The sequence below is a fragment of the Lepisosteus oculatus genome, chromosome 16 (assembly GCF_040954835.1).
Source record: "Lepisosteus oculatus isolate fLepOcu1 chromosome 16, fLepOcu1.hap2, whole genome shotgun sequence".
NCBI classification, from domain to species: domain Eukaryota; kingdom Metazoa; phylum Chordata; class Actinopteri; order Semionotiformes; family Lepisosteidae; genus Lepisosteus; species Lepisosteus oculatus.
Window position 1 is genome coordinate 2,674,476 of NC_090711.1, and position 21,868 is coordinate 2,696,343.

The window sequence follows — 21,868 nt, forward strand, 5'->3', positions numbered from 1 at the left end:
AGGAGATAAACTCTCACGTTACCCTGGTTGTGTTTTCCTCTCAGCAAGGAAACCGCCGAAGAAGGTGACTCCTCTGAACACCATGATCAACATGGACCTGCAGGGGCTGTCCGTCAGAGACACCAAAATCCCCATCAACCCCATCAACCTGGTGACGGTGAGTCTGCCGGAGTCCTGGCTCAGTGCAGGCTGACCAGCAGAGAGTCAGCACGCGCGCCCTGCTGCTATCTGCACAGCCTGGCTCTGCCAGTGCCTTTGAGGACCTGGGATACTTATCAGCTCCCCATAGTCTTCTCAGTCAAGTCTTGAGCAACTCGGTTCAGTTAGAAGCTGTTATCTTTTTTTATGGATCACTGAAGTAACCCTAATGACCTATTTCCACACTGACATCCTCATGCTCCAGGCTTCTAGCTGGAAGGTTGTGGGTTTGAATCCCAGGTGAGACACTGCTGTTGTATCTGTGACCAAGACATTTCACCTAAATTGTACCAGCACATTACCCGTCTGTGTAGATGGGTGCAAATGTCAGTTGCTAAAGTCAGTGGATAAAAGTGTAAGCCAAATAAATTATGCCTAAGGGCAGATTTTTAAATCTCACTGGCCTGGAAGCTTTTTTAAAACATCCAGCTGCCCCATGATGTTTTCTACAGTTTCCGTTTGCTCCCCAGCCTCAGAGCTGCCTCTGCTTTCTCTCGGAGAGCTTTCATTCAGCGGCAGCTGTAGATTTGCTTCAGAAGGCCCTGCTGGAACCCATGCTGCTGTTCGGATAATCACTAGTTTCTCATTGCCATAAAGCCCCCTGGGGAGCGTTAACAATCACATGCACAACGGGGCCTTCTGTAAAACTGTCCTGCTGCTTTTACATTTGGCTCTTGCGTCTGTACTGCTGTGTGATTCAGGATTTCTTTTATTGCTTTGTTTTAATGTACAGCGTTTGATTGGCAAAGAACACCTGCTTCTGTGTTTGTATACTATAAAGAGGCACGTTCCAGGTGCTGGGTCGCTGAGCATGCAGGACACTAAAACTGTTCTTTTGGTTGATTGTGCAAATTGGGGATCCTGTGCAACGCTATAAGTCTTCCCCAGGCTCCCCTGAAGAAAGTTCCCCTGAAGATTCTGAAGGAGGAGGAACTAGAGGAAGAGGAGCCGGAGAAGGAGGAGCTGGATTGGTGGTCGAAATACTACGCCTCATTGGCTGAGTTGGAGAACCAGGTGGGAAAAGCCAGCCAATGGGAGGACTGACATAATACCACCTTGACTAGATGGGTGGCAAGGCTTGTTTTCATTTGCAATGTTCTGAGGTTTAAAGCATTTTTCAAGTTATTTCTGTTCCTGCTCTACTCGGTGAGTGAAAGAGCACTAAAGCAGGAATTGTAAAATGAAGAGTACTCCCCATTCACGTATGAAATCCAAGTCAGGTATAATGCCAACAACTGGGAGCACAATATTTCTCTCTCAGTAACAAGTATACGTGCTTGAGCTCTTCTTTCTCTTTTCAAAGGTTTTATTTCTTGTAGTTTTTCTCCAGCCTTGATAACTGTTACAGTGCACTGCCTCATGTGATTACAGAATGCAGAGGATGACGAGGAAAATGAAGAACAAAATGAAGGAGGTATGGTCTTCAGGGCTGAGGCAGTCAGGCCACATTTCTTAGAGGCATTGCACCCCTTCAGCCTGATTTAAAAAACAGGGAAACTGGGTACCCCTTCCATAAGCTGCCTGTGGAAAAGGCTTAGGTATCTTTCGATGAACATTGTCGATGTGGGAAAGCAATAATTCAGAATCATTCAGAATACTCACCACTTAGAATATTCAGTGCACCATTTCTCACCATAAGACAAAAAAAAACATTGTTACCCTGACCTTTGGAAAAGAAATTAAAATGCTGATCAGTTGACTTTGCTGACATCCGGAAAGGTTCTGAGGTTTCGGTTTCCCTCTCCAGATGGTGGAAATTTAAACTTGGCTGCAATAGACGCAGAGGAGGACAACGTGATCATTGAGGTGGAGCCCCCCAAACCGAAGAGGAAGATGATAGCTACCCTGAGGGTGAGTCTTCGCTCCGCGGGACAGGCTGAGGAGGGTCGAGTGGGAGCCCAGGAGCAGTAATTGAAGGACTGGCCTGGTCAAAGGTCAGGCTTCAGCCTGCTGCCTGGTAACTCTGTGGCGTGTTTGTGTGTCTGCAGCTTTACAAATCGGAGCTGGAGCAGGAGTTCGAGGACTTCATGGACTGGCTGCACACTTTCCCCATCTTCAAAGGGAAGGCCAACTGCGAGAACGAGGAAGAAGACGAGGAAGAGCGAACCATGGGGAAGTACAAGGTGCTCGATCCTGCACTTTGGTCTGAGCACACAGAAGAGCCACATCCCCCTCTCAGTGTCCACAGCCTCCCTGACAGCAGCTTCTTCTCCAACAGACCTCATGCTCTCTCTCTGCTCAGAGCCATCGACTGACCGAGAATCGGACAAACACCCACGAAAATCCATAAGGAATCCTAGTCTAGACTAACACAGATGTCTCGGATTCAAATAATTTAAACACAACCTTTGGAAGTCTGTCAAAGCTAGGAAAACACTTTACTGCGTTAACAAGCTGTAATCCAGAGGAGTAAAGAGCCACATTTATGCGATTAACTATACATTCCCTGGGGTAGCCATCCCTGAAAAGCCATTGTTCTGTCCCACAGCGGTATTGTTCTGTGACTGAAGGGGGGTTGGTCTTAATACCTCTGTATTTGCTGTGTCTCTCACTCTTCAGGGCTCCTTTTTGATTTATCCCATTTCAAAAGAAGACGAGGATGCAGAATGTCAGATTACCAAAGGGATCCCCAAAAACGTGCCCATCAAGGTCCTGGTGAGGGTGTACATGGTGAAGGTAAGCACAGAGCCACGAATCGGCACATGTGCACGCAGGGCTTGCTTAGCTTACTGGGGTTCCCACCGTGACCCCGAGATCTGATTTTAGGGGTCTCCAGGTTACGGCCGTGCGAGTTTGAGTCAGGGTAGGGTGCCCTGTGACCCCAGTGACTACCTGCACCCCTGTCAGTGCAAGCCCCAGTGGGAGTCACTCCTCCCACTCAACTACTTTCGGGCTCCAGGGGCAAAGACACCCATTGGCTCCGCAGTGTATATTTTGGAGCAGGTATATAAAGTCCTCACCCCCAGCGTGCTGCGGCAGCGAGACAACTTTGCAGACTGCCAGACAATCGTACCTTTGATTCCAGGCCGGAAGGCAGGCGTGAAAGGTGCTACCAGGATTTAAAAACCAACGTACAACTCTACTCATTTCCAAAATACTTTATTCATCCCCATGGGGGGCGAAACCCGCCTGTGACAGAGCGACGTCTCTGCGGCTCGCCATCGTGAGGGTCATGATCCCGTGAGGTTTGAAGGGAGGGGGGAGGGGGCAGGGGGGTCCATAATGACTTTTTAACGTCTTGCATTCGAACCCCAGGCCACCAACCTGGCTCCCACAGACCCCAACGGCAAGGCAGACCCCTATGTGGTGGTGAAGGTGGGCCAGCAGCACCTGGACAGCAAGGAACGCTACATCCCCAAGCAGCTGAACCCCGTGTTTGGAGAGTGAGTCCATGTGGACGCGGAGCACACGTGCTCACATACAGTACAGCAGCTGTCGGTCTCCTGCACTCCTTGCCTGGTGTCTGTCAGTCACTGGAGGAAATTTAGCTGCCTGTTTCAGTTCCCTAAACAGATACTTCCTTCTCCATTTCAATTCAGTTATTAATTCATGTTCTGTTTTTCCAAGCGTTAGAATTCTGAAGCACTTGCAGGGATAAAAAAAAATAACCATCTTGAAATTGTCCGAAGTGCAATACTTGGCACAAGCTATGTCACTGTCACGTGTGCAACCGGACTCCTCAGTCCAGATGCTGGTAGATTGGCTTCTGTGCACAAGACATCCCAGTGGATTTCCAGGCACACTCAGGCTGAGGGGTCCCGTGCTCCCCAACTTCTCCCCAGGGTCTTCGAGCTGACGGTGTCCTTCCCCCTGGAGACGGAGCTCACCCTCGCCGTGTTCGATCACGACCTGGTGGGCTCGGACGACATGATTGGGGAGACCCGGATCGACCTGGAGAACCGCTTCTACAGCTGGCACAGGGCGGGCTGCGGCCTGGCTCTCTACTACGACAAGTGAGCGGGGCGGGGGGGAGGTTGTGGTCCGCTGCCTTCCTTGGAGGTTCCTAAACCTCCCGGGATAGCGAAACCTCGGCCCACGTGCCAGCCGCAGGTTTTGTTTGCACGTTCCTTCTGCGCCACGGGTCCCCAGTCCTGGTCCTGGAGGGCCAGTGTGTCTGCAGGATTTCTAGGTCTCTTTTATTCTAAGTCAGCAACAGCACCTGAGAATCCGCTAAACTGGTTCAGTTCAGCCAATAATGAGTTGCTTTAGACAGCACAGCTGGCCCAAAACCCCTCTAGACATTCCAGTCCTCCAAGGGTAGGATTGGGAATTACTATTATTATTCCATGGGAAACTGTCATCAAGAAGCGGGTTTGTCACTTGCAGCAGGCGGATGGTTGTTTATCCTGGGCACAGACCACAATAGTAATAGACTATTGCTCTGCTTTCACATTGGCAAGCCCTGATTGCATGATGACTAGCCCTGATTGCACCCTGATGTGCCCTGACAAACCCTGATTGCATGTTGATGAGAATTGATTGTATGTTGATAATCCTGGCTAGATGAATCCTGATTGCTCATTGACAAGAACAGATTGCACATGTCCTACTTGCACGTTGACGAGCCCTGCTTGCACGTTGATGAGCTGATTCCATGTTGATGAGCCCTGCTTGCAAGTTGATAAGCTGATTGCATGTTGACAAGCCCTGCTTGCATGTTGACAAGCCCTGCTTGTACATTGACGAGCCCTGCTTGCACGTTGATAAGCTGATTGCATGTTGACAAGCCCTGCTTGCACGTTGATAAGCTGATTGCATGTTGACGAGCTCTGATTGGACACTAACAAGCCCTGGTTACATGCTGAAGAGTCTTGATCACACATTGATGAGTCCTGCTTGCATGTTGCCAAACACTGATTGCACATTGATAAGTCCTGCTTGCATGTGGATGAATGTTTCTTGCCTGCACTCAGTCTGTGTCTCCCTTCCATCACAGGGAAGGTTACAATCAGTGGCGAGATTCAAAAAAGCCATCGGCCATCCTGGCTGACCTGTGCCGGAAGAATGGTATCCCTTCTCCAGAATACCGGGAGTCAGAAGTGAAAGTCCTCAACAAGATATTTAAAGTCCCTAATGAGGCTTTTCCTGAAGGTCTGTTCTTTTGTCTCCTTAAACAGTGTTAGGATAACAGGAGCTGATCAGCAACCGTTTCTCGATTGTGAGGTTGCTTGTTCAATTGTTGAATCCTGACACTAAAGATGTGTATTTTAAACAAGAAAAGTTGCAGACCCCTTCCTTTAAAGTCAAGCTAACAATTTTATATACCATCTAAGAGGTTCTTCATACTAGAAGCTAAAAAATGTGTCACAGGACACATGTAATATATATGTGGAAGATGTACATGAATGATGACTCTTCTATGCATTATAAGAAAATATTTGAAAGGCATGTGAAGGGTCAGATCTCATTTTAAAGAGCGGTTTTTCTAATGGGCTGCAGAGTTGGTGAAGAAGAATAAGAAGACAGAGGAGGACCTGAACGAGCTGGACGAGCACAAGGCCCTGTGTGTGCTGCATCGCTGGGGTGAGATGAGGGAGTTCTGTGAGGGCGCCTGCAACCTGGTGCCTGAGCACGTAGAGGTCCGCTCACTGCTCAACGCCGAGAAACCTGGTCTGGCACAGGTGAGAGAGAAAATAGTGCAGAGGACCATGACTGTACTCACCTGTCACAGGTGAGAGAGAACACCATGACTGCACTCACCTGCTACAGGTGAGAGAGAACACCATGACTTTACTCACCTGTCACAGGTGAGAGAGAACACCATGACTTTACTCACCTGTGACAGGTGAAGGAGAACACCATGACTGTACTCACCTGTCACAGGTGAGAGAGAACACAACGACCGTACTGCACCTGTCACAGGTGAGAGAGAACACCATGACTTTACTCACCTGTCACAGGTGAGAGAGAACACCATGACTGTACTCACCTGTGACAGGTGAAGGAGAACACCATGACTGTACTGCACCTGTCACAGGTGAGAGAGATCTTTTGAAAAGACACTGATTGAATCCATATGTCGCTGAAAGCCCAATTTTACCTATGTTCTCAATAAAGCTGATCTCTGTTTTTATGTTTAATTCTGTTGAGACACCTTCTCCATTACTCTGGCAAGCTCCTCCCTGTTGCTTCTTGCAGGGTTACGCTCACATGTGGATCGACATGTTTCCCGTAGATGTCCCGGCCCCGCCCCCTGTCAATATCAAACCCCGCCTCCCCATCAGGTAAACCAATCGCGAATGATGGCTTTTGAGACTCCACTGTGTCAGTCAGCTGAAGTAAACGGGACACAAAAAAAATCGATTTTCAACGTGTTTATTTTCAACCTGCTCAGGCAGCCATCCTTATCCTTAAAAAACAGTGGAACATCATCTCGTACCAGATGTGTTAACTGACGATGCCCGGTCGTGTTCTCGCTTCGCCACTTTCCCCAGCTACGAGCTGCGCGTCATCGTGTGGAACGCAGACGACGTCGTTCTGGATGACGTGAATCCCTTCACCGGGGAGCCTTCCAGCGACATCTATATAAAAGGGTAGGAGCTGCTCCTGTGAGTCACTAGAAATGAAGGAATCATAGACACGTGAGAAAGGGGAAAGTTCACACATTCAGAGTGGGCAGGGCGGGGCAGAGGGGAGAGGTGAGGGCAAAGATACATCTCTGCATCCCAGCGACACAGCGGAATTCTTCGATCCCCCGGTTCTCACTGGCACTGGGTCACCCCAGACTGGCATAGCTGCCTTGCAGCGTTGGGGCCCTGAGTATTTCTGGGGTGCCATCTGCGTGGAGTTAGGATGTTCTCCCCACGTTCATGTGGGTTTTCTTCAGATGCACTGGTTTCCTGCCACAGTCCAGAGACATACCGGGAGGTTAATTGGCCCTGGTCTGTATGCCCTGCAATGGACTTGCGTCCTGTCCAGGGTGTACCCCATCTTGCGCCAGTTGCTTGCCAGGATAGGCCCCAGCTCCCCCATGACTCTGAATTGGATAAAGTGGTTAGAAAACGGATTGGATGGATGGGTGGGAGGATAGATGGATGTATGGGATTCATTCATTCCCCCTGCTGTATCCTCACGTCTCCAATACACCCCCCCCCACCAGCTGGATAAAAGGACTCGAGGACGACAAGCAGGAGACGGACGTCCACTTCAACTCGCTGACGGGGGAGGGCAACTTCAACTGGAGGTTCGTCTTCCGCTTCGACTACCTGCCCACGGAGAAGGAGATCACCTACAAGAAGAAGGAGTCCATCTTCTCCCTGGAGGAGTCGGAGTTTCGGCAGCCCGCCGTGCTGGTGCTCCAGGTGTGGGACTACGACCGCATTGCCGCCAACGACTTCCTGGGTGAGCACACGGAGGGAGCCCGGCTCTGCCTCCGATTTTGCGCCTTCATTTGCTTTGTTTTCCTTAGGGAGCTGCACAAAAGCAAGGAACCGATTCTTAGGGAATTGATTGTCCGCTAAGCGACAGCTGACACCTCAGGGTTCTTGTACACCTGCCCACAGCAGCTCAGAGCAGCAGGCTGATGGGAGTGGCACTGTACAAATACTCTGGCAAGCCACACCGTGGAGGCTGAAGTGCTGAAACATTACACAGCTCAGCCTAACGCTCAGAAAGAAACAGTGTGTAACCGCTCAACAGGAGGGTCTGATGGGATGGCTGGCACTGCTCTGACCTGTATGATTCTCTCCTGCTCTTGGTGAGATTGAGCAAAGGCCACCCCCCCTTCAACTGTCGTTCCCTGCGTCCCAGGCTCCATCGAGCTGAGGCTGAACGACATGGTGCGGGCGGCCAAGTCCTCGACGCAGTGCAGCGTCAAGATGGCCAAGGACAAGGCCAGCCCCCGCTTCTCCATCTTCAGGAGCAAGAGGATGAAGGGCTGGTGGCCGCTGATCAAGCTGAAGAGCCAGGAGGACATCGAGCGCGAGGAGCGGGAGGCCGAGGAGGCCCGGAAGAACAAGAAGAAGAAGAAGAAGAGGAGCAAGCGGGGCGAGATCAAGCCGGAGGACCTGCAGTTCGTGGACGCCAGCGGGAACACCTTTGTCCTGATGGTAGGTCAAAGCGGAAACCGCAGGCTTGGGCTTCGGTTGGACCAGAAGTGGAGTCCGCGTGCTTCGCATTCATAACGAGAGTGATGGCGCAGGCGGGAGGTTTAGGGAAAGTTTTGGATTCCTGCATGGGGATGCCTGCGATGGCGCAGGTGGAAAGTTTAGGGAAAGTTTTGGATTCCTGCATGGGGATGGGTGCCATGGCGCAGGCGGGAGGTTTAGGGAAAGTTTTGGATTCCTGCATGGGGATGCCTGCGATGGCGCAGGTGGAAAGTTTAGGGAAAGTGTCTGATTCCTGCGTGGCGATGTGTGCCATGGCGCAGGCCTGAGGTTTAGGGAAAGTGTCGGATTCCTGCGTGGTGATGCATGCGATGGCGCAGGCGTGAGGTTGGGAAAGGCGTCAGTGTTGTGGTTTTCACGGTCTCTGCCATGCTCAGGGCAAGGTGGAAGCCGAGTTCCAGCTGGTGACGGTGGAAGAGGCTGAGAAGAATCCTGTGGGCCGAGCGCGCAAGGAGCCAGAGCCCCTGGAGAAACCCAAGTGAGTACAGTCCCATAATACAGCACCCCCGCATTGTACTGGCAGAACAGTCCCATAATACAGCACCCCCGCATTGTACTGGCAGAACAGTCCCATAATCCAGCACCCCCGCATTGTACTGCCAGAACAGTCCCATGATACAGCACCCCCGCATTGTACTGACAGAATAGTCCCATAATACAGCACCCCCACATTGTACTGACAGAATAGTCCCATAATACAGCACCCCCGCATTGTACTGGCAGAACAGTCCCATAATCCAGCACCCTCACATTGTACTGACAGAACAGTCCCATAATACAACACCCCCGCATTGTACTGGCAGAACAGTCCCATAATCCAGCACCCCCACATTGTACTGACAGAACAGTCCCATTATCCAGCACCCTCACATTTTATGATATTTGCTGCTTTTGTCAAAACAGGAGATATGCCCACAAAGTTCCCTTATGACTCAAACCTGTTAGTTGAATCAGAATAGCATTAAACCATCATCATTGCGTCTCTTTCTTCATCTTCATCATATTCCTCACCTCTGCGGTGAAGACGATGAAAATAACGGACATTACCCATTCTGTTACAGTCGGCCCAAGACCTCCTTCAACTGGTTCGTTAACCCGATGAAGACCTTCATCTTCTTCATCTGGAAGAAGTACAAGAAGTACATCATTGCTCTCGTTGTCCTGGTCATCCTGGCTCTCTTCCTGTTCCTCATCCTCTACACCTTGCCTGGACAAATCAGCCAGCTGATCGTCAATGGCTGAGCCCTTGGGGTGGGGGCGCCCGCTGACAATGCACAGACGGGCAGAACCAGACTCTTCTTCCTCCCCTCTGTCAGCACGGCCCTGCAAGGTTCACAGCTTTGGTAGCGTAGGCATAAGAGGCTGATGCATACACTAGGCAAAAAAGCTGTACTTTTCTGGGAGGTGCCAGGGACTGGTTTCTTTTAAAAACACAGGGATGTCCAAGCCTAGGACGCTGTACGTGAGCGCAGAAAAAGATCATTAATGACTCTTTGACATCCCCTCTGCGCTGCTCTGCATTATCAGCAAACACCTGAAACCGCTCTGTCGTCACCGTGGCGACCTGAACACCCCTGTTGTCCATTCAGAGCATTACTGGCAAAAAAAATATATAATGGGCTGGTTGAAATGGGGGTGAAATATAGAATTCTTGAAAGAAATTCACACAATGAAGCTGAGAGAAAAGTAAATCGGACTACTTACTTTGTTTACAGAATCAATTTGTCTGAGCCTGGAGAACTGTAGCCTAGCAATGCTGAAAATATTTATTCCAACAGAAGCCAGTCAATCTAGAATAATATACATCCACCAATTTCCTGCCGTTAACAATGGCCTCCTGTCAGACGAGTGTCTCTTTAACTCTGGAGAATATGATCATGTATGATGACCTTATCGATCGTGCTGGGGCTCTGTTCTAAAGAGCCAAGAAATCCTTTGCTGTGATGAAGGATGTCTTTTAAATGTCCTTCGATGCCTTCGTTTGACAAGCACGCATCCAGATGGCATTTAAGAGCTGCCTTATGGTGTAACGGTGAACAGGGACAGATTGAAATTTCTCATTTTCGTTTTCTTTCTCTGCCTTGCCTTACTCTAGTGGCCTTCGGGTCATTGTGTGCAAGATGCTGGCGTTTTATTGTAGCTCAGTCCCAATGCAGCGTATGCAGTAGCCACAAGATCAATTCTTTTCTGTCTGTGTTTTGTGTAGGCGTGTCATTTATCATTATAAACCTATCGCTTTGTTGACATTTAATGAAAATATAAATAAATGAGATTCCAGCACTGTAGGATGGGTGGTTTACTTTTCACACATTAGGTCTGACAGTAATAAGGTCGTTCTGCCTTGAAAAAAGTATGTTTCTGATTTAAATTAGAATTGCAGCACAGACCCATATGAACCAGCTGTGTCCTGCTGGAGTGAGCAGACCCAGAGAGCTGCCTTTAGACTGTGCTCTGAGCTGTAAAGGCGGACTGGACGACTGCCGTGATCAAGTGGCCTTGCGCTTTTGCAACCCTGTCTGTTTTCCACACTCATTGCTGTTAAATAAAGACAGTGTATGATCGGCTGTTGATGGCTTGCTATTATTTATAATATTGCTATTATAAATGCTCGTGGACATTTTCAGTGCTGCAATGGTTGTGACACTAATGCAGCAAGGAAAGACAGAAAGAGATTAACTGAAATTGTGAAGACAAAATTGGCACATTTGTTGCTCCTATTAGGACAATCTCTTCTTTAAATCATAAGAAAAGGAGCACTTTATCATTAAGGCATCATTTCTCAGCAGACAATTCAGACAGCACACTACTCCCATCAGTGCATCAGTAAGGCCACAGATAACAGGAGGGCAGTCGGTCCATTGAGTTCACCTGGTTCTGCTTCTCCACAGTACCACGGCCCGTTCTGACAAACCCCTCAGCTCCCAGAAATACTTGTGAGCAGCCGGGCACCCCTGACATGCTTTTCTTTGGGAGGTGGGAGAAAACCGGAGAGCCCACCAAAAATCTCGCACGCAAACACGGCGACAACGTGCAAGTGTTCCGAGATGTAATTGCAGGCTTGCATCCGACCGCAGAGCGCTCACGGAATACTCCAGCATAGAGGAATCATTTCCCGTTTTGAACAGGCATGTCAGATCATGTGGGAAAATTCCAGGATTGGAGCGCTTCCCCGGCTCCTTTCCTCGGAGTTCTGAGCCGTTCCCCGGCCGGCATGCCGCAGCTCGGGAATGCGCACCACCTACAGGAAAACAAGAAGCCTGCTGTCGTTACAGCCAGCCAGTCTGGGCTGTGGCTGTCAACATGCCCTGCCTGACAACCCTGACCTCCCATGAAAACAGGAGGCTTTGCTTTGAAGCTGATGCACTGCAGGAAGGCACCTGGGCTTCAGGAGGCCGTGACACCCTGCTACTGCGCAGGCAACGCCGGCAATGAGGACCGGGGCCTGGCTGTTACCCTGATCGAGCCCCGTCTGGGAGCACGAGCCTGCTGTTGCGTGGCAAGGGCAGTGCTTCTCCGGAGCAGCACATTAAGACACGGCTGGTTAGTAATTCCAATAAGCTTGAGCTGCTTCCCTTGCTTGTGTGGGCCAGCGGACTGGGCTTCGCGCGGAAGAATCAACAATCTTGCTTTATCGGCGATCACGCGCCCCGCGTCTTCCTGTGGGCTGGAAAATCGGGACGCTCTTCCACACGTGCGGATACGTTTATCCGGTGTTCAGCCAGACGGCGGTTTGCAGGATGCTTTAAAAACAAGCACCTGGGTCGTTAATCCAGAGATCTGCCCATCTAGCAAAACGTCACGCGTGCTGGATCTGCTGGTCTGTTCGTCTCGACCTTGGGGCGTCTAGAAACATGCAGATCGGCGCGTGATAACGGACTGGCAGACCTCAGCCTCCCACCGGCTTATTCCTTTAGAAAATCCCCGTTGTGCCGAGGGCTGGAAATGACAGGGTATGACATTGTTGGAGAGGTCAGCAGACTGCGTTCGGATGCAGCATCCTCCAGCCTGGCTTCTGCTGGCTCTTGTTTCCATGGGAACCTGGGTTGTCGCTGGAACCCTGCCGCGTGATCCAGCGTCACAGCGGGTCCAGGCATCAGGCCCCGCCCTCGCCGGGGACACGTGTCCATCCTGGCCAGGGATCTGCACCCACACGGGGCGCAGGAGAGGGAGACTAGAGGACCAGGGTGACCACTGCCGCAGGAAGGAAGTGGGGCTGTTGTGTGACGAGGGTGGGAAGGGCAGGGCGTGACCCTTGAAGAGCAGTGCCGACGAGGGTCTCCTTCTCCCCTCGGCGCACCAGAGCTGCTCGATCTTTCCCTGCTTCCTGCCTGGCGACAGGAGCTCGCAGAGGGGTTACAGAAGCTGTGCCAACAGTCTTGTGTGTAAATGTTCAGTTCACATTTTACCTTCCTTTCAGCAGGTTGTTGCACTGCTGCAGCCTCATGTAGTGAATCGCAGTGCCCTCCTCCTTACCGCAGAGGGTCTTGTTGCAACAGCATTTTCGAAAAAACACCCCCATTTTTTAATCGATACATTCTAAAAAAAGGAATAGCCCCTCTCTCTCAACATGTACTCTGGACCCCTGTAGCTCTTAGTTTTGTTATTAATATACAGTATTAGATTGAAAAGGTGATTTCAGAGTTGTTAATGGCGACACTTGATTGTTAACAGTTCTCTGAGCTGTAGGATGCACAGCTGGAAAGGAGGGGACAGTGCTGCACACGCCTGGACAGCTCTGTCACCAGTTAGAGCAGTTTTCCCATTAACACCACCTGCAGGGGACACGGGAAATGTCACTTTTCTAATGTTACAAGACTCGGGTCCAAACCAGAGCAGGACTCTGATGTCTGCCTGTCACCCCTCCTGATTGGCTGGAGGGAAACACCTATTAATTCTGTGCGAATTCACATGTGGGAACTGGACAGCTGATCCCTGTCACGCATTTAATAGTTTCCAGATCATGTGTAATGAAAGTGCCAGTCAGCTGGGCTTTTAATAAATGCAGAGCTCGACTCCTGAGTCCTGCAGTAGGAGTTTCACTTTTAGCTTTTATAATTTTTTTTTTAAGAACTGAGACATGAAGGTGAAAAGCATATTGGCAGACAATGACCCATGATGTCTTTTTCACGGGATTCCATTGATCGACCTCAGGAATACCTTAAGCAAATGCTTTAATTTATGCAAACATTTAAACCATTTTCCACATTCACATGTGTTCACACTGTCCGATCAGTGACATATAATGGATGATCCTTTAATGTGTAATGTTTATTGGGTGTAAGCGCTTATCTTTAGGATGCAGCTCCCCTCAGGATATGTTGATAAATCTTGTGTAATTGTATTAAATAATAATAAAGAACAAAACACTCTCTCAACATGAAAACAATAAAGGAAAAGCAGAAACAAGAAACCGCATTTAGGGCGTGCAACTATCGTCACTCCTGAGGAAGGCTCAACAGCTGAACCGTTTCTTCCATCATTTTTTAAAATTAGTCTTTTAAAAAATAATCAAAAAATAGTTTAACTTTAATATTGATTACTGTCCGAGACCTACCTACAGACGAGTGCACACGCATTTAAAATAAGGAATTATCTTCTGCTTAATTTCTGTGGCCCAAATTCGTACTCCCTCTCCACACCACACGCCTCGTGAAGAGATTTTTCGGGGCCCCCTCTCGTGTTCTTTTGCAGCTACTGCAGCTGGCCTCCGACATCGCTTCATGCGGATTTGCTTGACTAAATTATAGATACAAATCTGTTCGCTTAGACAGCTCTCGTTTTGATCTATGATTCTGAGAAGCCTAGATCCAGTATTTTCAAATTCTGAAACAATTTCCTCTGTGTGTATATATGTATTTATTTTAAAGGTCATTGTTATTATATAGAACGAGGCATTTTTTCTACTTCGTTTTTTGTTTTCTAAAAGGTCATGTCTCTGCACAGAGGCAATTTCTTTTTGCTACTGCAGCTAGAGACTTGTACCTAAGTGTTTCTGGCACAGATGTCATCGCCCCACATATCCCTAAACATCTTTCCCTGGAGAAACCCTCAGATCCTAAATTCAACCACTCCAGGCAGTCCCGATGCCAGCCTACACCCCCTCCTCCCAGCGCCACCTTGCTCTCCTGCTCCAGTGAATCTGAACACCCTCCCTTTCTGACGACACTTAGCCCCGGGCACAGCCTCCGAATCCTGACTGCCACCCAATGTGCTCCGGGCTCACAGGCAGCCCCTCTGAAACACGCCTCTGCAGAGACGAGTCCCACCCTGTCTTCTCCGGCTACACAGCTGCACCGCCTAGCCGCCCTTTAGATGTTTCAGGTTCCACTCCTGAAAATAAAAATGCTTGGAGTTGGGAAGCACATGGAACATTCCCGGAGATCCTGTGCTTCTCTCCACCCCTGTCTGTATTCATGCACCTCATGTGCAGCTGTCACTCACTGGAAAGCCAGTTATCCCTGGCCAGGATCATGGCAGCCCGGAGACTATAGGGCATAAGGTGGGAATGCACCCTTGCTAGGAACAGAGCCGGCACGTGTTTGGGAGGTGGGAGGACACAGGGAGAACATGCAAACTCCACACAGAAGGCTCCCCAGCTCCAGGACCCAGAGTCGAACCCAGGACTCAAGAGCAGTGCGACAGAAACACTAGCCACCACTCCACCATGTCGACCCCAACATCATCAGGGTACGAAAAAAGGTTTAACAGTGAGGCGGAGTCCATTCAAAACTGAGGAGCCCAATTGGCCCGTCCAGCTCAAATGACTTCCTGGCCTTGATTCCAGCTATCAGCAACAGAGCTAATGGAAGACATACTGCATTTGCGCATTCTGTAAAGCTGCTACCAGTGGGAGTTACATACTTCCTGCACGTTTTCCAAGCCTGTAAAGATCTGTCTTCAGCTTCCTTGACACTAATTCCACAGGCTGTCTGAAGCTTCGCTCAAGCTGTCTCTTGACAGCCGACCGCGGTTCTTGTTGTGTCCGGTAAACTTATCATCACTGCGGATGCAGTAACTAATAACATCTTACAAACACAAGCGGCACTAGTCCGAGGCCTCCCAACAGCAGCTAGAGAAGAGACCGGGGGGAGTAGGGAAGTCCGATTTCAACAGAACTTCCTCTCGAGCCACTGCTGCAAGATAAGAGTGTTTTGCAATGTAGAAAAAAAGGGAATTCACTGCAAGTATTTTTATAAACGGCATGTTCTAAAAAGGAAGCCCCTTGCAGAAGACTTTCTGGGCCTTCTTGATCGCTCCCGTTGAGCAGCGTCATGGCTGTGTGCGCAGCTGCTGCAGAGACGCTCTTGCTGTGCAAGATGTGGCAGGAACCTCAACAGCACACAAAGTAAAGCCTTCCTGAACCGTTCACTGAGGAACAGTGAACATACTATCAGCTCCATGTAGCAATGATTCATGGTACAGGAATACAGGTGTCCCCAGCTGTGCCTCTTGTAATGGGGAGATCTTTGTGAACGAACAAGAGGCTCCTGGTCAGTAAGCAGATCCCAAACATCAGGGATACTTGCTGATCCCAGTCCCAGGCGTGTGAATTCCTATTCCATCCGCTCTTGAATGGCAGACACGTCACCCGGTCTTTACGCCAATTCAATTCTTGATTACCTCAACTGGCCCATTATTGCCTTAATGGGACCGGTTCCCCCAGTTTTTCAGATGCTGGGGTGTTAAATGGTGCCCGTGGACACCCCGCCCTCCAGGACCGGAGGTGGGCCACATCAGCGCACGGCCAGGCCCCACGAGGAAAACATGTGGAAGCCCATTTAAACTGAAAACAGGAGGCACTTCTTTACACAAATGGTTGTGGGAGAGTGGAACAAGCAATCCAGCTATGCCATTGTTACCCTGGTTTCTTTTAAGAAACAGCTTCTGAGAAGCAGCTCAGATCAGTTTAGCTACTAACTACCAGAAGCCTCTTCTTGTCGGTTACCTTTCCCATGTTCCTTAAAAGGGCCTGTGTTGATTACAACACCATGACACACAACTGTTTTTCCGTTCAGACGGTTCTCAGGACCCTGACTCTGGGGATGGCAGCTGTGACAGCTCACAAAACCCTGCTTTTGTCAGTGTATCTGCTGTGTGCTGCCTGCCTGCTGATTCAGCACGTGCACCGAATGTTCTGGGGCAAGCGACACTCTGACCACTGCCCCCTTCAGGAATTTAAGGGCATGACTCCATCCAGGGGTGTGTGTGTGTGGGGGGGAGCCGGAGCCTATCCCAGCAAGCAACGGGTGCAAGATGGGGTACACCCTGGATGGGATGCCAGTCCATCACGGGTCACACACACCAGGGCCACTTTTCCCAGAAGCTAATTAACCTCCCAGTATGCCATTGGACTGCAGTGCTAACCACTGCACCACTCCGATACCTGCAGATGCAAATCCATCACAGTTGTCGGTTCTGAAACTTACAAATAATGACTTTTCCCAGGATCATAATGGCTCCCTATCCAAGCATCCCGTTCCATGACCTATATAACTCAGTGGTTCAAAGCCAAGCTCAGTCCTACAAAAATGAAAAACAGCCTAGAATAAGAAACAAAGTTCCTTAATTGCCAAAGCGCAGGGTTTCTTTCTTGATTGCCTTTCCCTGAGCAGCTACTGTGAGAAAGAAGATAGGGACGTTTCCACTGCCGTAGGAAAGGGCCTGTGCAGTTGTTTGCCCTTCAAGTGGAACTGCCTGTAGAAGACTTCTCCAGGTCAGGACGGTGTTTCCGCGGTGACTGGACACCTCTACATGTGGGTAGTGAGCTAATTAGTTACTGCTCTGTCGGGATTTGTGATGATCGATAGAGAGCACTCTGACCTTTCACTGGACACAGAGGCTGGGCTCTGAGTTTCCTCATTCACCGGTATGGGATTTTCCCCCAAATCATCTTTGACACACAAGAGAGGATGAAGGGGGGAACTGCGGAGGGTGGCCAGACTGTCTCTGCTTCATTTTCTCCTTGGGTCTGGGGGACAAAACCAACATGTACACACACCAGCCCTTCAGCACAAAGGCAAGCACGCACAATACAAAACTGTCTGTCGGCAGTACAATTCACCGCCCTTGCCGAGATCATGAAAACACACCAGCACTCGGACTACGAGTTAACTGCGCTATTAACCGCACAGCACTGCTAAACAAAATGACGCCCAGTCACAATAACACGCAGTCTCGGGCATGAAAAATATTATCAGTAAAAATTTCACTTAATTTGCTAATGTAACCTCTTCTACGCAGCCTACACGAAGTCATGAATCCCCACAAGCACTATTAAGGTTTTGCAGAATTAAGCAGATATCGGAAATCAGAACTCCGCGTGACTTTTAGATTAATTTTGGATTCAAATTTGACTTTTGAGAGAAGCTCATTAAGGGATTTTAATTACCTCTCTGGAGGATCAATCGGGATGCGATAAACTCAGACGTAGATGCCAAATGAGTATAGTTAATACTTGTTAAACTTAATAAGCTAACAACATTGTAAGAGATTGTAAACGCCAATGCTTCAAATCAGAAGTGCACGATTTTTCTAATTTTTTAAACGTGCGATCTGTATGTAGTGACATTTCATTTGCTCATCTTAATAGACTGTTAAGGGAGCGGACTTCACGCTTAGAAGCCCAAAACAGAACTCGCATAATACATTATACAATTCTCCACCGTTTTAGGGAATGCATGTTAATTCTTAAATGTATCTGAGAGTTTTTTTTTTTAATGGGAGGTGTGAAAATGCTGGAGAATAATTTTGCATTAATTCACTTACTCCAGAACGGAAGGTAAAGCTCTTATTTAATTCTCAGCTCTTTGTCACTCCTCCGCCCGTCTGTGTTATGAAATATAAACGTTTTCCCACGCAGCAAAATGTACCAACTGCTCGTGGGGCTCCAAACGCTGCGTGTGTACTGTAATCTTCATAAGGCCCCCATCCGGAAAACGCAACCAAGTTGAAAATCAGACCGTACTATCGGCGGCGCGTCCGCGCTGAAGCGCGCCACCCCTGTGCCTGCGCGTTCACGAGGTGCTCGTGTTCGGCCGCCAGTTCCTCTTTTTCCATTTAATTCAACGAGATGGGCTGCCGAGGGGAGTAAGCGCGCGTTCCTGCACTTCAGGCTGATATTCATTTGTCGGATATTTTTTTTATTTATTTTTCGTTCCCCCCTACACCCCACCCCACCCCCCCGCTGTAACTTTTCACACCGGCGTCGCAGGAGCAGCTCGGGTTTTTTTTAAAAAAAAAATCCCAAAAATGCCGGAGTTTATTTCGGTCGACGAGTTCATCGCCGAGACCTTGGAGGATTACAGCTCGCCAACCACCTCAGCCTTCACCACGAAGATGTCAAGTTGCAGAAACGCCGTGAACAGCATCGAGGAGGTACCGTTCCGAGGTGTCAGTACCCCCCCAGCCTTGTGTCGGGGAGACCGGGGCAGTGAGGCGCGGGCGAGAGCTGCAGATTTAGACGAAGTTGCCTTTTGTGTTCCGAGTCCAAGCCGCAGGAACCGCAGCGGGACGCTACGGGCTTGTGGAGTCCCGTGTGTGTGTGTGTAACCAGGTAGCTTGTGCAGATGAGTCTCGGCTGAGCCGGCGGGGGGACGGGGTTAAAACAGCGCGTATGAATGGCTCCTGTGACATTCTCTCGCTCTCTTTTGTTATTGTCTTTCCCTCCCCCTGTTTGTAACTCTCCCAGCCCCGGCTCTAGATACCTGCCTTCGTCCGCATACCTTTCCGCTCCGCTCCGCCCGGTGCGCCCTGCAGCGGGAGCCCCTTTGTCCAGACCGCGTCCGAGCCGGGGAGAGCGCAGGGGAGGGGGCGGGGGGGAACTGCGCCGAACGTCAGCTCGCCGGGTTACTCATTCAGACCCTGCGCCGTGCTGTGCTGTGCTGTGCTCTTTCCAAAACGCATCGTAGCGCCTTGCAGCGCGGAGTCGAGCGCATTGTCTTAAACAACCCCCCCCACCTCTCGCCGCTGACCCCTGTTCTGTTCAGGGACCGCCGAGATCGCCTCTGCGTCCTGCGCGCCGGTACTGGTCTCTCTGCGGGGTCGCGTCAGCTCGCCCTGCAAGCAGCTACCGAAAGCCGGTGCGGACACAGGCGGTGTGTATATATACATATTAAAAAACAACAACAACAACAACAACGCACTTCTGTAACTGTTCTAACACAGCTGCCAAACAAAACGCGCCCGTTCCGATACTTTTTGTGTGTGTGTGTGTTTCTGGGTCCCGCGGGTTCACTTCAGGGCTGGAGCTTCTCGGGGAGACGGACTCACCTGCCGCCGCCGGGCAGCGTTTCGGCTGCAGGTGCGAGAGGGTCCGCCGGTTCCCCGCCCGCCCGAGAATCGCTCCCATCTAGAGCGTGGACGTGCAACAACAGCCCATTAAAGGCTGGATTGGCGTTTATTTCTGTCTCGACTCAGGCAGGCACGGGCAATAACGGATTTGTCCCCTTTTTTACGTGCTGCTGATTTTCTAAGTTTCGTTGTTTCCCTTGCCTTCGCCTGGACACCACAAAGAGAACCGGGCAAAAAAAACCCGAGTTCCTGTGGACGGGCCAGGTACTGTAGGTGAACACAGCACTGTTGCCTTAAATGCCGTTTGTGGCTTTGCAACTGCGAGGCGCCCTCGGCTCGGTCTAATCGGAGCGGAGCGCTGGCTGGCTGGTGTGTTTTTCGACGAATCGTGCTAAGCTGCTCTGTTGAACGACCGCCAGCAACAGCCACGCAGATCTGAAAAGACAAAAGGAGCGCAGTGGCCGCTGTGAAAAGGTGCCAGACGTCGTTTCTCCAAGCTGGTGGGAAACCAACCAACCAACAAAACAAAACAACAACGCGTCTTCGGTTTATTTCGGGACGGTGCTGGCAAACAATGCCGCACGCGTGGACGGCAGGCAGAGAAGCGCTTGAAATAGCGCACCGCCGCGGCTCGCCTGCGGCCGGCTCTGCGCTGCGGGCAAAGCACCGGGGTGATCCGCGCAGCGCTGAGGCAGGGCTGGGCGGCGGAGCGCCAGAGCAGCGCCGCGGCGTCACCATGGAAATGACCCGGGCGACTGGAAGCGATGCGAATTGGACATGGTAGCCTGTTACATGCTTGGTCATGTCGAGAGCCCCGCACATGGGGCTGGGGGGGAGAGGCAGCCTTGTGCTGTTACTGTATGAGCCGCTGCATTTCCATCGCACATTGCTGACGGCCCTGACCTCCTCCCTCCTCCCCCCCCACTTCCCTCTCAGCCAGGGGGGTCTCGCTGCCCTGAATGGGTGATTAAATTAGCGCCGAGCAGAACTAATTGATACAAATCCTGCTGTTGAGCCTGAGCTGGTTCGCCCCGGAGACGAGCCGTCTCCCGGGAGCTGGCCAGCCCTCGCCCACCAGGCAGGAGAGAGAACGAGGCCTGAGTCGAAGGGGAATTTCACGTTGAAAGCAAAAGTGAAAAGAAATGAGCTGAGGTTGCGAGTCTCCGTGGCAGGAAGGGTTTGCGACCTCTTGTGCTTAAAAGCGTTTTTAATTGTAGATGAAGAACTAGCTGTGTTCGTCACTTCATGGTTTTAGCAGTGTGGTGTTAAAACAAGCCCCACCCACATATCCAGCCGGACGTACTGGACACATGATTTCGCCTCGGCTCTTCCCAACCTGTGGTATTTATTGCTGTCCTGCGTGTGCTCATCTGCGTCAGGCTCTGCTCTCGGATGCAGGGCTTGGCGCCTAGCCGGCTGCCTGTCTGCTTGGTAAAAACCGGGGCTCGTCGGTCCAGCCCGAACCCCCCGGCTTATCTCTCGCTGGCAGCCCGGCTGGGCTTGAATTGACCGCTGTTGCTCAGAGCAGCAGATCTGCACCTCATCTGACCACAACAGGAGACCCTCTGCTTCTCCAGCACGCCTCGGCTCAGAAACCGAGCTGGGGGAGCCCTGCATCTTTCTTGACGGCTCTCTGCTGCAGCAGGTCTTTGGCCTGACTGGACCTTGCCCTCCCGGACACTGAGTGGACATTGTTGCTGCTTTGGGCAGCGTGCAGATTCTTTGTGGACGGTCAGGTTGGTGACCGCCTACGAACACTGTCCCACCTGCTGCGCCCTGGTTGTCTCTGGCTCAGGCGGTGCTGGTGGTGGTCTCTGCCTTGTGGGACTCTGCGCTCAGCTGCGTGTGTCTTTGAGAGGCTGTGGACGAGCGCAGAGTGGTGAAACACCACTTCCATCCCACGCTGCCCGTCCTGTGATCGATGAGCGGGGCACCTCGGTCCCACCCGGGCTCTGCCCGGCCTGCCAGTGGCTGTGATTGCAGCCTAGGCTGTCTGTGGGAATCGCTGCTGTGCAGGCGTGAGTCACACGTCATTAGTCCCTACGAGGGGAAAAACAGAGACTGCAGCTGCCCCGTGACTGAGACCATACAGTAGCTGTATCACCACGTCTGCTCCAACGTCAGATTTCCCCTTTTTTTTAATTTTAGGACCTTCTGCGTGCCATCTACGGTACAGATGGTGAGCCAGAGTGAACACGAACCGCTGCCGCCTGAAGGCATGCAGGGCTCGGGTTCCACAGTGAGCGGCCACAGCTTGCTCTCTTCGTGTGCAAGTC

At 50.7% G+C, this 21,868-nt stretch overlaps 2 protein-coding genes and 1 long non-coding RNA gene across 4 annotated transcripts in view; 2 read left to right on the plus strand and 1 right to left on the minus strand.

The window, feature by feature from the left end:
• Positions 1 to 10,861, plus strand: part of fer1l4 (fer-1 like family member 4) — a 36,457-nt gene extending 25,596 nt beyond the window's left edge. For both annotated transcript variants that reach the window (XM_069179581.1, XM_069179582.1), the window contains 16 exons: positions 45 to 157; positions 1,087 to 1,212; positions 1,570 to 1,612; positions 1,946 to 2,049; positions 2,187 to 2,321; positions 2,758 to 2,874; positions 3,454 to 3,581; positions 3,981 to 4,151; positions 5,135 to 5,289; positions 5,638 to 5,819; positions 6,337 to 6,422; positions 6,633 to 6,731; positions 7,298 to 7,539; positions 7,948 to 8,246; positions 8,681 to 8,781; positions 9,365 to 10,861. In XM_069179581.1, the coding sequence (XP_069035682.1) occupies positions 45 to 157; positions 1,087 to 1,212; positions 1,570 to 1,612; positions 1,946 to 2,049; positions 2,187 to 2,321; positions 2,758 to 2,874; positions 3,454 to 3,581; positions 3,981 to 4,151; positions 5,135 to 5,289; positions 5,638 to 5,819; positions 6,337 to 6,422; positions 6,633 to 6,731; positions 7,298 to 7,539; positions 7,948 to 8,246; positions 8,681 to 8,781; positions 9,365 to 9,545 (2,282 nt within the window). In that variant the 3' untranslated portion in view covers positions 9,546 to 10,861. The remainder of the gene's footprint in view (positions 1 to 44; positions 158 to 1,086; positions 1,213 to 1,569; positions 1,613 to 1,945; positions 2,050 to 2,186; positions 2,322 to 2,757; positions 2,875 to 3,453; positions 3,582 to 3,980; positions 4,152 to 5,134; positions 5,290 to 5,637; positions 5,820 to 6,336; positions 6,423 to 6,632; positions 6,732 to 7,297; positions 7,540 to 7,947; positions 8,247 to 8,680; positions 8,782 to 9,364) is intronic.
• On the minus strand, positions 6,498 to 20,213 carry LOC138223331 (uncharacterized). The gene is made up of 2 exons (XR_011181761.1): positions 19,007 to 20,213; positions 6,498 to 6,754 (listed from the first exon to the last, which is right to left on the minus strand). It is a non-coding gene; the product is annotated as an uncharacterized lncRNA (long non-coding RNA).
• The window catches only part of unm_sa1614 (un-named sa1614), a 53,289-nt gene continuing 49,641 nt past the window's right edge, over positions 18,221 to 21,868 (plus strand). The window contains exon 1 of the mRNA XM_069179583.1: positions 18,221 to 18,677. Within this exon, the coding sequence (XP_069035684.1) occupies positions 18,552 to 18,677 (126 nt within the window). The 5' untranslated portion in view covers positions 18,221 to 18,551. The remainder of the gene's footprint in view (positions 18,678 to 21,868) is intronic.